The 13,565-nt window shown below is 42.7% G+C and overlaps 1 protein-coding gene across 4 annotated transcripts in view; it reads left to right on the top strand.

Annotated features, from left to right (window-relative positions):
* LOC112258101 (long-chain-fatty-acid--CoA ligase 6-like) overlaps nucleotides 1-12,958 on the top strand; it is a 77,222-nt gene extending 64,264 nt beyond the window's left edge. For all 4 annotated transcript variants that reach the window (XM_042327039.1, XM_024432219.2, XM_042327040.1 and 1 more), the window contains 6 exons: nucleotides 6,685-6,773; nucleotides 8,132-8,248; nucleotides 8,472-8,615; nucleotides 10,141-10,242; nucleotides 10,501-10,572; nucleotides 10,712-12,958. In XM_042327039.1, coding sequence (XP_042182973.1) covers nucleotides 6,685-6,773; nucleotides 8,132-8,248; nucleotides 8,472-8,615; nucleotides 10,141-10,242; nucleotides 10,501-10,572; nucleotides 10,712-10,852 — 665 coding nt within the window. In that variant the 3' untranslated portion in view covers nucleotides 10,853-12,958. The remainder of the gene's footprint in view (nucleotides 1-6,684; nucleotides 6,774-8,131; nucleotides 8,249-8,471; nucleotides 8,616-10,140; nucleotides 10,243-10,500; nucleotides 10,573-10,711) is intronic.
* Nucleotides 12,959-13,565: the final 607 nt, after the last annotated feature.

Below are 13,565 nucleotides of genomic sequence, written 5' to 3'. Positions count from 1 at the left end.
ACAACAAACATGTAATCAATGTAGCATTTCCAAACAACCAGGCTCTCAAAAACAGGGTTAATTCTAAACGTCTCGTTTAGAATGAACTTTTTTCCACTTATCCGAGGTGCAGTTTAGTGAAGTTGGTTGCCATCCTTGTGCCCATGGCAATCCTGCTAGACTGCAGGAAGTAGGCATCGTCAAACTTAAAGTAGTATATGGTGACCATCAACCTCATGGGTTCAGCTAGGAAAGAAGAGGGTGGCTTGGGTTCTCATGTCAAGGAAATGGACAGCGTTCAATTCCTAGTTCATAAGGAATGACGGTGTACAGGGACTGAATGTCAAAAGACACTAAGAAACACTGTTCTGTTATCCAAATCAGTCAGTCAATAGTTTTAGAAAGTTACCGGTGTCTTTGAGATAAGATGGCAGATTTGAGACAATGGGTTTCAGGCGGTTGACAGAGTGAGCTATTCTAAATTAGGCTCCCAATCCCTGACATGATGGGTCTGCCCAGAGGGTTATCCGTGTTCTTGTGTAGCTTAGGCACCATGTAAACTCAGCAAAAAAAGAAACATTGTTTTTTCAGGACCCTGTCTTTCAAAGATAATTTGTAAAAATTCAAATAACTTCACAGATCTTCATTGTAAAGGGTTTAAATGCTGTTCAATGAACCAAAAACAACTAATGAACATGCACCTGTGGAACGGTTGTTAAGACACTAACAGCTTACAGACGGTCGGCAATTAAGGTCACTGTTATGAAAACTTAGGACACTAAAAGAGGCCTTTCTACTGACTCTGAAAAACACCAAAAGAAAGATGCCCAGGGTCCCTACTCATCTGTGTGAACGTGCCTTAGGCATGCTGCAAGGAGGCATAAGGACTGCAGATGTGGCCAGAGCAATAAATTGCAATGTCCGTACTGTGAGATGCCTAAGACAGAGCACAGGGAGACAGGACGGACAGCTGATCATCCTCGCAGTGGCAGACCATGTGTAACAACACCTGTACAGGATTGGTACATACGAACATCACACCTGTGGGGCAGGTAGAGGAAGGCAACAACTGCCCGAGTTACACCAGGAACGCACAATCCCTCCATCAGTGGTCAGACTGTCCGCAATAGGCTGAGAGAGGCTGGACTGAGGGCTTGTAGACTTGTTGTAAGGCAGGTCCTCACCAGACATCACTGGCAACAACGTCGCCTATGGGCACAAACCCACCGTCGCTGGACCAGACAGGACTGGCAAAAAGTGCTCTTCACTGAAAAGTCGCAGTTTTGTCTCATCAGGGGTGATGGTCGGATTCACGTTTATCGTCGAAGGAATGAGCGTTACACCGAGGCCTGTACTCTGGAGCGGCACCGATTTGGAGGTGGAGGGTCCGTCATGGTCTGGGACGGACTGAGCTTGTTGTCATTGCAGGCAATCTCAATGCTGTGCGTTACAGGGAAGACATCCTCCTCCCTCATGTGGTACCCTTCCTGCGGCTCATCCTGACATGACCCTCCAGCATGACAATGCCACCAGCCATACTGCTTGTTCTGTACGTGATTTCCTGCAAGACAGGAATGTCAGTGTTCTGCCATGGCCAGCGAAAAGCTTGGATCTCAATCCCATTGAGCACGTCTGGGACCTGTTGGATCGGAGGGTGAGGGCTAGGGCCATTCCCCCCAGAAATGTCCGGGAAATTGCAGGTGCCTTGGTGGAAGAGTGGGGTAACATCTCACAGCAAGAACTGGCAAACCTGGTGCAGTCCATGAGGAGGAGATGCACTGCTGTATTTAATGCAGCTGGTGGTGACACCAGATACTGACTGTTACTTTTGATTTTGACCCCCCTTTGTTCAGGGACACATTATTCCATTTCTGTTAGACAGATGTCTGTGGAACTTGTTCAGTTTATGTCTCAGTTGTTGATTCTTGTTATGTTCATACAAATATTTACACATGTAATGTTTGCTGAAAATTAACACAGTTGACAGTGTGAGGACGTTTCTTTTTTTTGCTAAGTTTCAAATCAAATCAAATCAAATAAATTTTTATTTGTCACATACACATGGTTAGCAGATGTTAATGCGAGTGTAGCGAAATGCTTGTGCTTCTAGTTCCGACAATGCAGTAATAACGAACAAGTAATCAAACTAACAATTCCAAAAAACTACTGTCTTATACACAGTGTAAGGGGATAAAGAATATGTACATAAGGATATATGAATGAGTGATGGTACAGAGCAGCATAGGCAAGATACAGTAGATGATATCGAGTACAGTATATACATATGAGATGAGTATGTAAACCAAGTGGCATAGTTAAAGTGGCTAGTGATACATGTATTACATAAGGATGCAGTCGATGATATAGAGTACAGTATATACGTATGCATATGAGATGAATAATGTAGGGTAAGTAACATTATATAAGGTAGCATTGTTTAAAGTGGCTAGTGATATATTTACATCATTTCCCATCAATTCCCATTATTAAAGTGGCTAGAGTTGAGTCAGTGTCATTGACAGTGTGTTGGCAGCAGCCACTCAATGTTAGTGGTGGCTGTTTAACAGTCTGATGGCCTTGAGATAGAAGCTGTTTTTCAGTCTCTCGGTCCCAGCTTTGATGCACCTGTACTGACCTCGCCTTCTGGATGACAGCGGGGTGAACAGGCAGTGGCTCGGGTGGTTGATGTCCTTGATGATCTTTATGGCCTTCCTGTAGCATCAGGTGGTGTAGGTGTCCTGGAGGGCAGGTAGTTTGCCCCCGGTGATGCGTTGTGCAGACCTCACTACCCTCTGGAGAGCCTTACGGTTGAGGGCGGTGCAGTTGCCATACCAGGCGGTGATACAGCCCGCCAGGATGCTCTCGATTGTGCATCTGTAGAAGTTTGTGAGTGCTTTTGGTGACAAGCCGAATTTCTTCAGCCTCCTGAGGTTGAAGAGGCGCTGCTGCACCTTCTTCACGATGCTGTCTGTGTGAGTGGACCAATTCAGTTTGTCTGTGATGTGTATGCCGAGGAACTTAAAACTTGCTACGCTCTCCACTACTGTTCCATCGATGTGGATGGGGGTGTTCCCTCTGCTGTTTCCTGAAGTCCACAATCATCTCCTTAGTTTTGTTGACGTTGAGTGTGAGGTTATTTTCCTGACACCACACTCCGAGGGCCCTCACCTCCTCCCTGTAGGCCGTCTCGTCGTTGTTGGTAGTCAAGCCTACCACTGTTGTGTCGTCCGCAAACTTGATGATTGAGTTGGAGGCGTGCGTGGCCACGCAGTCGTGGGTGAACAGGGAGTACAGGAGAGGGCTCAGAACGCACCCTTGTGGGGCCCCAGTGTTGAGGATCAGCGGGGAGGAGATGTTGTTGCCTACCCTCACCACCTGGGGGCGGCCCGTCAGGAAGTCCAGTACCCAGTTGCACAGGGAGGGCGAGACCCAGGGTCTCGAGCTTGATGACGAGCTTGGAGGGTACTATGGTGTTGAATGCCGAGCTGTAGTCGATGAACAGCATTCTCACATAGGTATTCCTCTTGTCCAGATGGGTTAGGGCAGTGTGCAGTGTGGTTGAGATTGTATCGTCTGTGGACCTATTTGGGCGGTAAGCAAATTGGAGTAGGTCTAGGGTGTCAGGTAGGGTGGAGGTGATATGGTCCTTGACTAGTCTCTCAAAGCACTTCATGATGACGGAAGTGAGTGCTACGGGGCGGTAGTCGTTTAGCTCAGTTACCTTAGCTTTCTTGGGAACAGGAACAATGGTGGCCCTCTTGAAGCATGTGGGAACAGCAGACTGGTATAGGGATTGATTGAATATGTCCGTAAACACACCGGCCAACTGGTCTGCGCATGCTCTGAGGGCGCGGCTGGGGATGCCGTCTGGGCCTGCAGCCTTGCGAGGGTTAACACGTTTAAATGTCTTACTCACCTCGGCTGCAGTGAAGGAGAGACCACATGTTTTCGTTGCAGGCCGTGTCAGTGGCACTGTATTGTCCTCAAAGCGGGCAAAAAAGTTATTTAGTCTGCCTGGGAGCAAGACATCCTGGTCCGTGACTGGGCTGGATTTCTTCTTGTAGTCCGTGATTGACTGTAGACCCTGCCACATGCCTCTTGTGTCTGAGCCGTTGAATTGAGATTCTACTTTGTCTCTGTACTGGCGCTTAGCTTGTTTGATAGCCTTGCGGAGGGAATAGCTGCACTGTTTGTATTCAGTCATGTTACCAGACACCTTTCCCTGATTAAAAGCAGTGGTTCGCGCTTTCAGTTTCACACGAATGCTGCCATCAACCCACGGTTTCTGGTTAGGGAATGTTTTAATCGTTGCTATGGGAACAACATCTTCAACGCACGTTCTAATGAACTCGCACACCGAATCAGCGTATTTGTCAATGTTGTTGTCTGACGCAATACGAAACATCTCCCAGTCCACGTGATGGAAGCAGAACAGGGCGTGTGTAGTTGTGTTGGAAATACCTTAACACTCGTACTTTTTCATTTTTTTAAATCTACGATTTTGTGATTGAATGCTTCCTCCAATGTCTCTGATCTGTTCATTGTAGGTGGAGTCAGAGGGAAGTGGCATGTAGAAGTTTCAGTCTGATTGAGCCTCACTTCTCAACAACAAAAAACTCCTGTAATCTGATTGTTCTGAAAAATGTCTGAAGGTCTACAGAGATGAAGTCATTAATGGGAACAAAAGACGAACCTCGATTCAGGAGGGATACTTCCGATGTTTCAAGATGCTTTAGGGAAAGGTTGACTATTTGGCTTTTTGTTTGTGTAGTGTTGTGTAATTTCGTTTCCTCCTTGTTTTTCTGGTCTCATCTCATCCGCCTGTCCATTGGTTCACTGTGAATTGTGCTGTTCACCCGATTTGTTGTTCCATTGGCATCTGTAGTTCAGTGTCTGTTGTACTAGAGGTGGTTACTAGAGTTTGCGGGGTGCATGGAATTGTCACGTACATCTAGTCTCCCCTAGCTGGGTTGACGGTGGCCTCTTTTATGACTTCTGTATTGTGCTCTAGGGGCTGACTTGGATAGCCAAGAGTACAGACAAACCTCAGAGTAATCTCGTTGTCCCGGTGGAACTTCTCCTTTTTGCACTCTCTCAGCTCATTTTAGGTTTGCTGGTTAGTTGCCCATCTTTCAAACACTCTTCTAATTGTGTCTCTATTAGGGTTTGTTCTCCTTCTTTTGTAGGTAAGAGATTGTGGCTGCCTTCAACACGAAAGAGCATCTCTTCAAGGTGTCAGTCCAGGTGTTGGTTAGTCAGATAATGTCACCCCAGGTAGATGGGTTTTGTCCAGTCCTAGTTGGATGTCTTTCCATTCAGAATGGAATACATTACTTGTCCGTCCTCAGTGACTCCAGCATAATAGCATTTTCAAAGGAGTTATCGCTTAAAAAGGTGTCCAAAAATTAATTGGAATGATTGATACCCTTATTTACTCCTTGGGCCATGGTTGGGAGCAAGCCGTCAAATCTTATATGTTAAGAAATGAAGTGTGATCTATAAATGTGAATTGAGGTGCAACCAAAATGTTTCATCACAAGGCTCACTCATCATTTAAAAAAAAAAAAAAAAGAAGGATCTTTTAGCAAGGTTCAAATAGTAACATTTCAGCCTTCATCAGAATAATTACGCAAATGGAATGGACAAGTTATTATTATAGGGCATTATAGTGTCAAACTGTATGCTGGTTTTCATTATTTCCTTTCAATTTGTGTCCAATTAAAACCTAGACACCCAGGTGAGGGGAGTTCCTAATTAATCAGTGACCTTATTGATCAATCAAGTACAAAGCAGGAGCGAAAACCCACAGAAACTCGGCCCTCCAAGGAATGAGTTTGTCAGGCGATATAGGGCACGGGGAAGACAATTAGGGAGAACTCTTCAGCTGGTGGTGCTAATGAGAGAGGGTGTGGTAGGCTATACAGGTTGGTCCTCAGTGTGAGGGGTGTGGTCAATGTATCCACCTAGTGGTAAAATACCAGAAAAGGAAACAGTTAAACAATTGGAAAGATAAGGTGAGCATATTTCAACTGCAGTTGATATAATAGATGTAAAACCATTACTATAGAATACATGTTGAATATGTTATATGTCAGGGGTATCAAACACATTCCATGGAGTGCCTTGTGTCTGCAGGTTTTTCCTTTCAATTAAGCCCTAGACAACCAGGTGTGGGGAGTTCCTTACTAATTAGTGACCTTAATTCATCAATCAGGTACAAGGGAGGATCGAAATCCTGCAGACACTATTTTATATTTTTTTTATTTCACCTTTATTTAACCAGGTAAGCTTATTGAGAACAAGTTCTCATTTACAACTGCGACCTGGCCTAGATAAAGCAAAGCTTTGTGTGGCACACACAACAACACAGAGTTACACATGGTATAAAAAAGCGTACAGTCAATAACACAATAGAAAAAAAGAAGGGTTATATACAGTGTGTGCAATTGGCGCTAGGCCCTCCTGTGGAATGAGTTTGACACCTGTGTGTTAGGTTTTGGAAAATAAACAAGAGGGCTAAGTTTTTGTATTTTCAGCTTAATATATGCGTTTTTGGGGCATTATACTGTAATGCATAATTTTTGGTGGCAGCTAGTTTACTGTGTAATGACTTGAATCAAACAAATGAAGACATCAATTAGTACTGTCTGTAAACTCAAATTTTTTTTTGCTCATATTTGTCCTTGTTTTGATGACTAACTCTAGGTCATGTGGGGGCACCACTGCCATGTAACCTCATCAAGCTGGTGGATGTGGCTGAAAAGAACTACTTTGCTGCCAAAGGAGAAGGAGAGGTGAGTTGAATGAAACGTCAAGGATTTTTTTGTTTGTTGATCATCTGTACTTGAACACGGTCACAGACAGTTGGTCATTCAGGCTATAGTGGGTATCATAATTATTCACCCCACCATGGATTTGTTCACATTTTGTTCCGTGACAGTAGGATTCAAATGGATTTGGTTGTGATTTTTTGTTGTTGATGTTGTAATAAACCTACACAAAGTACTCAATGTCAAAGTGAAAAGAAAATTCTACAAATGTTAACAAACTAAGACAAATGTAATAACTAAAATACAGTTGCAAAAGTGTTCACCCCTTTTTGTTTGGGTAAGACTTTTAATATTTCAGGAGTAGAATTTGGCTTAACAAATCACAAAATAAGACTCCCTCTGTGTGAAATAACAGGGGTTGACATGATTTTTTATTTTATCCCTTCCCCTGTCCTCCATGTGTACATACAATGTACTGTAAGGTCCCTCAGTGAAGTATTGAATTTCAACTACAAAGACCAGGGAGCTTTTCAAAAGCCTCATAAAGAAGGGCAGTGATGGGTGCCCATAACATATCAGACATTGAATACCTCTTTTTAAGAATGGTCAAGGTAATAATTATGCCGTGGATGGTGTATTAAACCACCCAGACACAACACATATACAATCATCCTCCTGATCTGCTGCAGGAAAGAAGGATGTCAGGGATGTCACCTTGAGGCCAATTGGTGAATTTAAAATAAATAAAATAAATATTTTTATTTTTAACTGCTACAGAGTTCAATGGCTGTGAAGGAAGAACTGAGGGTGGATTAACAACATTGTAGTCCACAATAATTGCCTAAATGACAGAGTGAAAAGAATGAAAATGTACAGAGTAACAAATATTCCAAAACATGCATCCTGTATGACAGAAGGCACTAAAGTAATACTGAAGAAGGGAGAGAAAAGGAATACACTTTTTGGCCTTAATGCAAAGCCTTAGGTGTGGGGCAAATCCAACACAACCCATCAATGAGTAACTCCCTCCTTATTGTCAAGCATAGTGGGGGCTGAATTCATTTCAATCCTGCTTTGAAACGCAACAAAATGTGAAACAATGCAATGGGGGGTGAATACTTCTGATAGCCACTGTATGTACAATATGTTAGCATTAGTCAAAATGATAGTTGGGTGCTGAACATATTCTCCTTAATTATCACTTTGTTTTTCTCTCTCTCTCTCTCTCTCTCCCTCCCTCCCTCCCTCCCTCCCTCCCTCCCTCCCTCCCTCCCTCCCTCCCTCCCTCCCTCCCTCCCTCCCTCCCTCCCTCCCTCCCTCCCTCCCTCCCTCCCTCCCTCCCTCCCTCCCTCCCTCCCTCCCTCCCTCCAATCATCCATTAGGTGTGTGTGAAAGGGCCCAATGTTTTTAAGGGCTACCTTAAAGACCCAGGGAGGACAGCTGAAACGCTAGACACAGACGGTTGGCTCCACACCGGAGACATAGGGAAATGGTTACCTGTACGTACACCCGCTTGTCTATGACCCTTCACTTGCAAAGACAATTCCTCAAACATCTCTTTGCCATCCTTGTACAATATTCTATTTTATGGTTGAATCCGATCCACAAAAATCTCTGTTAAAATGTAAGGTATGAGCGTTATTCAAGACAGGATTCAGACCTGTTTCCCACTATCTCCTTATGACGTCTGCCCCCTTCTCTCCTGTCCCCTACACTCCTCAGAACGGTACACTAAAGATCATTGACCGGAAGAAGCACATCTTTAAGCTGGCCCAGGGAGAGTACATCTCCCCTGAGAAGATAGAGAACATTTACATCCGCTGTGAGCCTGTGACCCAGCTCTACGTCCATGGTGACAGTCTACAGGTGAACTAACCTACCTCCCTAACCACCTCTCTTCCTTATCACATCACAGCACGTGGTTTCGTTGCTTGAGCATTATGAGAGATGGACATTTCTAAGTGACCCCAAACTTTTGAACGGTAGTGAATGTTTGGACACACCTACTCATTCAAGGGTTTTTCTTTATTTTTACTATTTTCTACATTGCAGAATAATAGTGAAGACATAGAATAATGTAGTAACCAAAAAAGTTTAAAAAATAAAAATAGATTTTATAGTTGAGATTCTTCGAAGTAGCCACCCTTTGCCTTGATGACAGCATTGCACACTCTTGGCATTCTCTCAACCAGCTTAATGAGGTGGTCACCTGGAAGGCATTTCAATTAACAGATGTGCCTTGTTAAAAGTTAATTTGTGGAATTTATTTCCTTAATGAGCTTGAGATAATCAGTTGTGTTGTGACAAGGTAGGGGTGGCATGCAGAAGATACCCCTATTTGGTAAAAGACCAATTCCATACTATGGCAAGAACAGCTCAAATAAGCAAACAAAAACAACAGTCCATCATTACTTTAAGACATGAAGGTCAGTCAATCCAGAAAATGTCAAGAACTTTGAAAGTTTCTTCATGTGCAGTCGCAAAAACCATCAAGCGCTATGATGAAATTGGGTCTCATGAGGACCGCCACAGGAAAGGAAGACCCAGAGTTACCTCCGCTGCAGAGGATATGTTCATTAGAGTTAACTGCACCTCAGATTGCAGCCCAAATAAATGCTTCACAGAGTTCAAGTAACAGACACATCTCAACAACTGTTCAGAGGAGACTGCGTGAGTCAGGCCTTCATGGTCGAATTACTGCAAAGAAACCACTACTAAAGGACACCATTAAGAAGAGACTTGCTCGGCGCAAGAAACACGAGCAATGGACCTTAGACCGGTGGAAATCTGTCGTTTGGTCTGATGAGTCCAAATTTTTGGTTGCAACCGCCGTGTCTTTGTGAGACGCAGAGTAGGTGAACGGATGGTCTCTGCATGTGTGGTTCCCACCGTGAAGCATGGAGGAGGAGGTGTGATGGTGTGGGGGTGCTCAGCATATGTGGGAACTCTTTCAAGACTGTTGGAAAAGCATTCTAGGTGAAGCTGGTTGAGAGAATGCCAAGAGTGTGCAACGCTGTCATCAAGGCAAAGGGTGGCTACTTTGAAGAATCTAAAATATATTTGAACTTTTCTCTCAACCACCACTAAAATTATAATTGCTAGCCTTTCCTTTGTGTTTGAGTCAAAACCTTTTTGGTTACTGCTAACTTTTTTGGTTACTACATGATCCTATATGTGTTATTTCATTGTGTTGATGTCTTCTCTATTATCCTACAATGTAGAAATAGTTAAAAAAATAAGAAAAACCCTTGAATGAGTAAATTAAAAAGGGCTTCATAAAAACATTTGATTGATAGGTGTGTCCACACTTTTGACTGGTTCTGTATATATTTATTTTCTCCCCTTTCTAACTTCTAATGTTCATATACTATATGGTCTGTTACTCTTCCAGTCCTGTCTGGTTGCCATAGTTGTTCCTGACCCAGAGACAATGCCTGCTTGGGCCCTGAAGAAAGGCATGGAGGGGAGCTATCGGGACCTCTGTAAAAATACTGTATGTGATTTTAAATTAGTCTACGTTCAATGGTGTGTTTGTTCCATTTGTTGCCATGATGAAAGGTGTCAACTATGTGTTATGTGAATAGAGAAATAGCCCTAGATTCTCAGTAAACTGATTAAACAAAATGAAAGGGTGCCCTGTTGAACACCTTTTTGTTAAGAGTTGGGCCCTTTGTTGAATAGGTTGGCACAACACACGGTATCATCTTCGAGAGTCATAGTGTGGTGGTGGTGTGTCTCTGTTTGTGTAAAGGTCCTGAAGAAAGCCATCATGGAAGACTTGCAGCGACTGGGCAAGGCGAGCGGCCTCCACTCGTTTGAGCAGGTGGGTGTGTCAATTGTGAGGTGTTCATTGGTGGGGGCAACTGACACTCCGTTTTAACAAATGACAAGTATCTGAAAGAGAACTTGATGATGACACAGGATCCTGTCTACATTTTATAATGTCTTCATTCTCTCCTAAGGTGAAAAACATCTACGTCCATAATGAGCTATTCTCGATACAGAATGGCCTGTTGACTCCGACACTAAAAGCAAAGAGGCCTGAGCTGAGGGAGTTTTTCAAGGAGAAGATTGAAGACCTGTACGAAAACATCTCCATGTGAAACACGACCACAAACTAAAAGCCTGGTTCTCAGCAACATCACTCCTCATTCACATTTACCCTTCACTTCACCCCTATGAAACCACAAAAACAGACTCAAATCAGCCAAACAAGTTACTGACTGTGGTTCAGGAAGGAATAATCGATTTCTCTTTTGACGCCCGCTGACCGAGTGTTGCCCGCTGCCCCACGGCAGCCAATGTAGATCTTCAACCAAATCAGCCTCCTCTCCATCTTGAAACGGCAGCAACAGACAGTCAACATAGCCTGCACGTTCCTCTTTCCTTTGTAGGCCTGTCAAAACATAACTTAAAGATTGCATCCGTTTTTTTTTCCTGACATGATGTGCTCAGAGTTTGCCTGGTAAGAACATACATACATGGGCTAAGGGCAGTGCATGCAGTGTGCTCTGCATTGTTGGGACTGTAAAGGCTTTCTCATGTAGTCGATAACGACAAGCTCCACCCATTTGACGGAGGTTAGAACAAAATGGACAGTGACATTTTGAGTTTACATAGTACAAATGTATAGGCTTTGGAGTTCATTTTGGTCGCAAAGTATCACTATGTAGATGTAGATGTAAGCATATGGATGGATTATTTTTTTTTTTTTGCGTGTAGTGAGATGAATTGTAACTTTTATTGAATTTTCTGTCATATGGAATCATCACCATATCCTTGTATTGAATGTGTGCATCAATAGGGATTACGGGCGGGGATGGGGTAGAGAAAAATCAAATAGATTCTGGAATTATTTATTTATTTATTTATTTTCCCATGTCAAGCGATGCTCGATCAAACTAAAACAGGATTACCTGCATTGCAACACTGACTCATTTGGCTGGGCGATATAGACAAAGTGTTAACTATGATCACGATAGTGATAAAGGGTAATATGAGCATGCCCATGGTTGGACAGGTGACACAGTCTCCATAGAAGTGTTCATCCTGTGCTTTTGGAGTCTATTGAGCTTTACACATTTAGTGTGGCTGTGTGGTTGAAGTTTACTATGGCACAACAGAAGTCTACGTCGAGCTAGCAGATGCTAGTGCCTGCTTCTTCTCAGCAGCCAACAACCACAATGTTGAGCGCTGAAGGTCTATAGGGTATATTTTCTTCAAGTACCTCAGATGATGTTTCATCATCATATTTGATGTCTGATTTTAGTGGGGGAAAGGCTGCACTTACAGAGCCTCTGAAATATGTTTGTGGGCAGTAGAACCTCACATTGTCTGTTACAGCTAACCAATTAACCTCCATATCAAAGTTACATGGGGGTAAGGGTTTCGACTCAAGCTCAAAGGAAAGGCTAGCAATTGTAATTTTACTGGGTTTTGAGTGAACTGAGGCCTGAAGACTAGCCCACAAAGTACATGCCTACATGATTTAGCTCTGCAGGCTAACACAGTGTTGTGACACAGTCAGCCAGGGCTCAAATCATAGCGTCCATCACACAGATTAATATAATGCATTTGCAACATCCAGCTCATTTTATTTGGTAAAACACTATTTAAATATTTTACACCGTGTCAAAAAAAATTACTTGATTTAAGCCCTTGGCTCCTATAAGGACCATAGGCCGTTGATGGTAGTCCTCCTCCATCTCACTTATTTTGGGGCAAGTTTTTCAAGTTTGCACCAGTTGAGGCCGCTCTCAGTCATTTCTGCCTGGACAAATACACCTGTCACATAAATATCTAACCAGAATTTATTTTTATTTTTAATCCTGAGTCACAATCACAAGTCTCTGCTTACCAACAAGCTGTTCAGAGGATAACATGAATCCACTTCACAGATAAGATGTGATTGACATATGTAGGGGAGAGTATGAGGATTGTGTACATTGCATCTGGCAGAACAAGCATGCTTGTACAGCACTTTTGTAAATTAATGTAAAGCATAAAAGATAAACAATTTTTCTTTGCATGTGAAACCATGGGACTGGTGAGGAATCAATAGAAAATGTATAGTCAAATTCCATCTGATGAATGTAAACAGGGCAGAATATAAATAATCATGTAGTATGTTTAAAAATATATAAATAATAGTATGTTTTATAGTAAATCTAAATGATGGGCAGGAGAGGAATAAAGCTGTACATGTTGGATATTTGAATACTGTTTTTCCTTCTTTGACTAATGACATGACTCCAGGTGAGGTCATGTTTCAAACCTGGTACAGCGTTAGGACAGATAGAACAATGAGTTAGTTATAAAATGGGGTGATTATAAAAAAAATGATTTGGCGCAAGTTCACTCTATTTTTGCATCTCACTTTTATGACCAGCAGGGGTCGCAGAAATACATTTTAGGGGGAGAACACCACCATTCAAAACCATTTCTGAATAGCTCGAGAGGCTCAAGCTCATTCAAGTTGCTGAAGATCCAGAATTGAAATACTCGCTATGGCAAAGTACAATATTTTAATAATTTAATTAATAATATTTTGTTCAAACTATCTTTCTGATTTGCTGGCTTTCTAATTTGATATAACAAGTGAAACACCTGGGCAAAAAAAGTATGTTGCCTAGCTAGCAGTAGCTAGTTTAGCAGGGGTCATTCCCTGGTCACTCAAACACGTTTGCTAGCTCGTATTCGTATTTTTGTTTGAACAATTACAGTATGAGCTACTATGATTATACCTGAAGGCCATATCTCCCCAGACTTATTTTAATGTATTCCTACACAGATAAGATATACAGTAGCCATCTATAA

The sequence above is a fragment of the Oncorhynchus tshawytscha genome, linkage group LG09 (assembly GCF_018296145.1).
Source record: "Oncorhynchus tshawytscha isolate Ot180627B linkage group LG09, Otsh_v2.0, whole genome shotgun sequence".
NCBI classification, from domain to species: Eukaryota; Metazoa; Chordata; class Actinopteri; order Salmoniformes; family Salmonidae; genus Oncorhynchus; species Oncorhynchus tshawytscha.
Note: the sequence above shows the minus strand (reverse complement) of the source record. Positions and strands in the feature narration are given on the sequence as shown.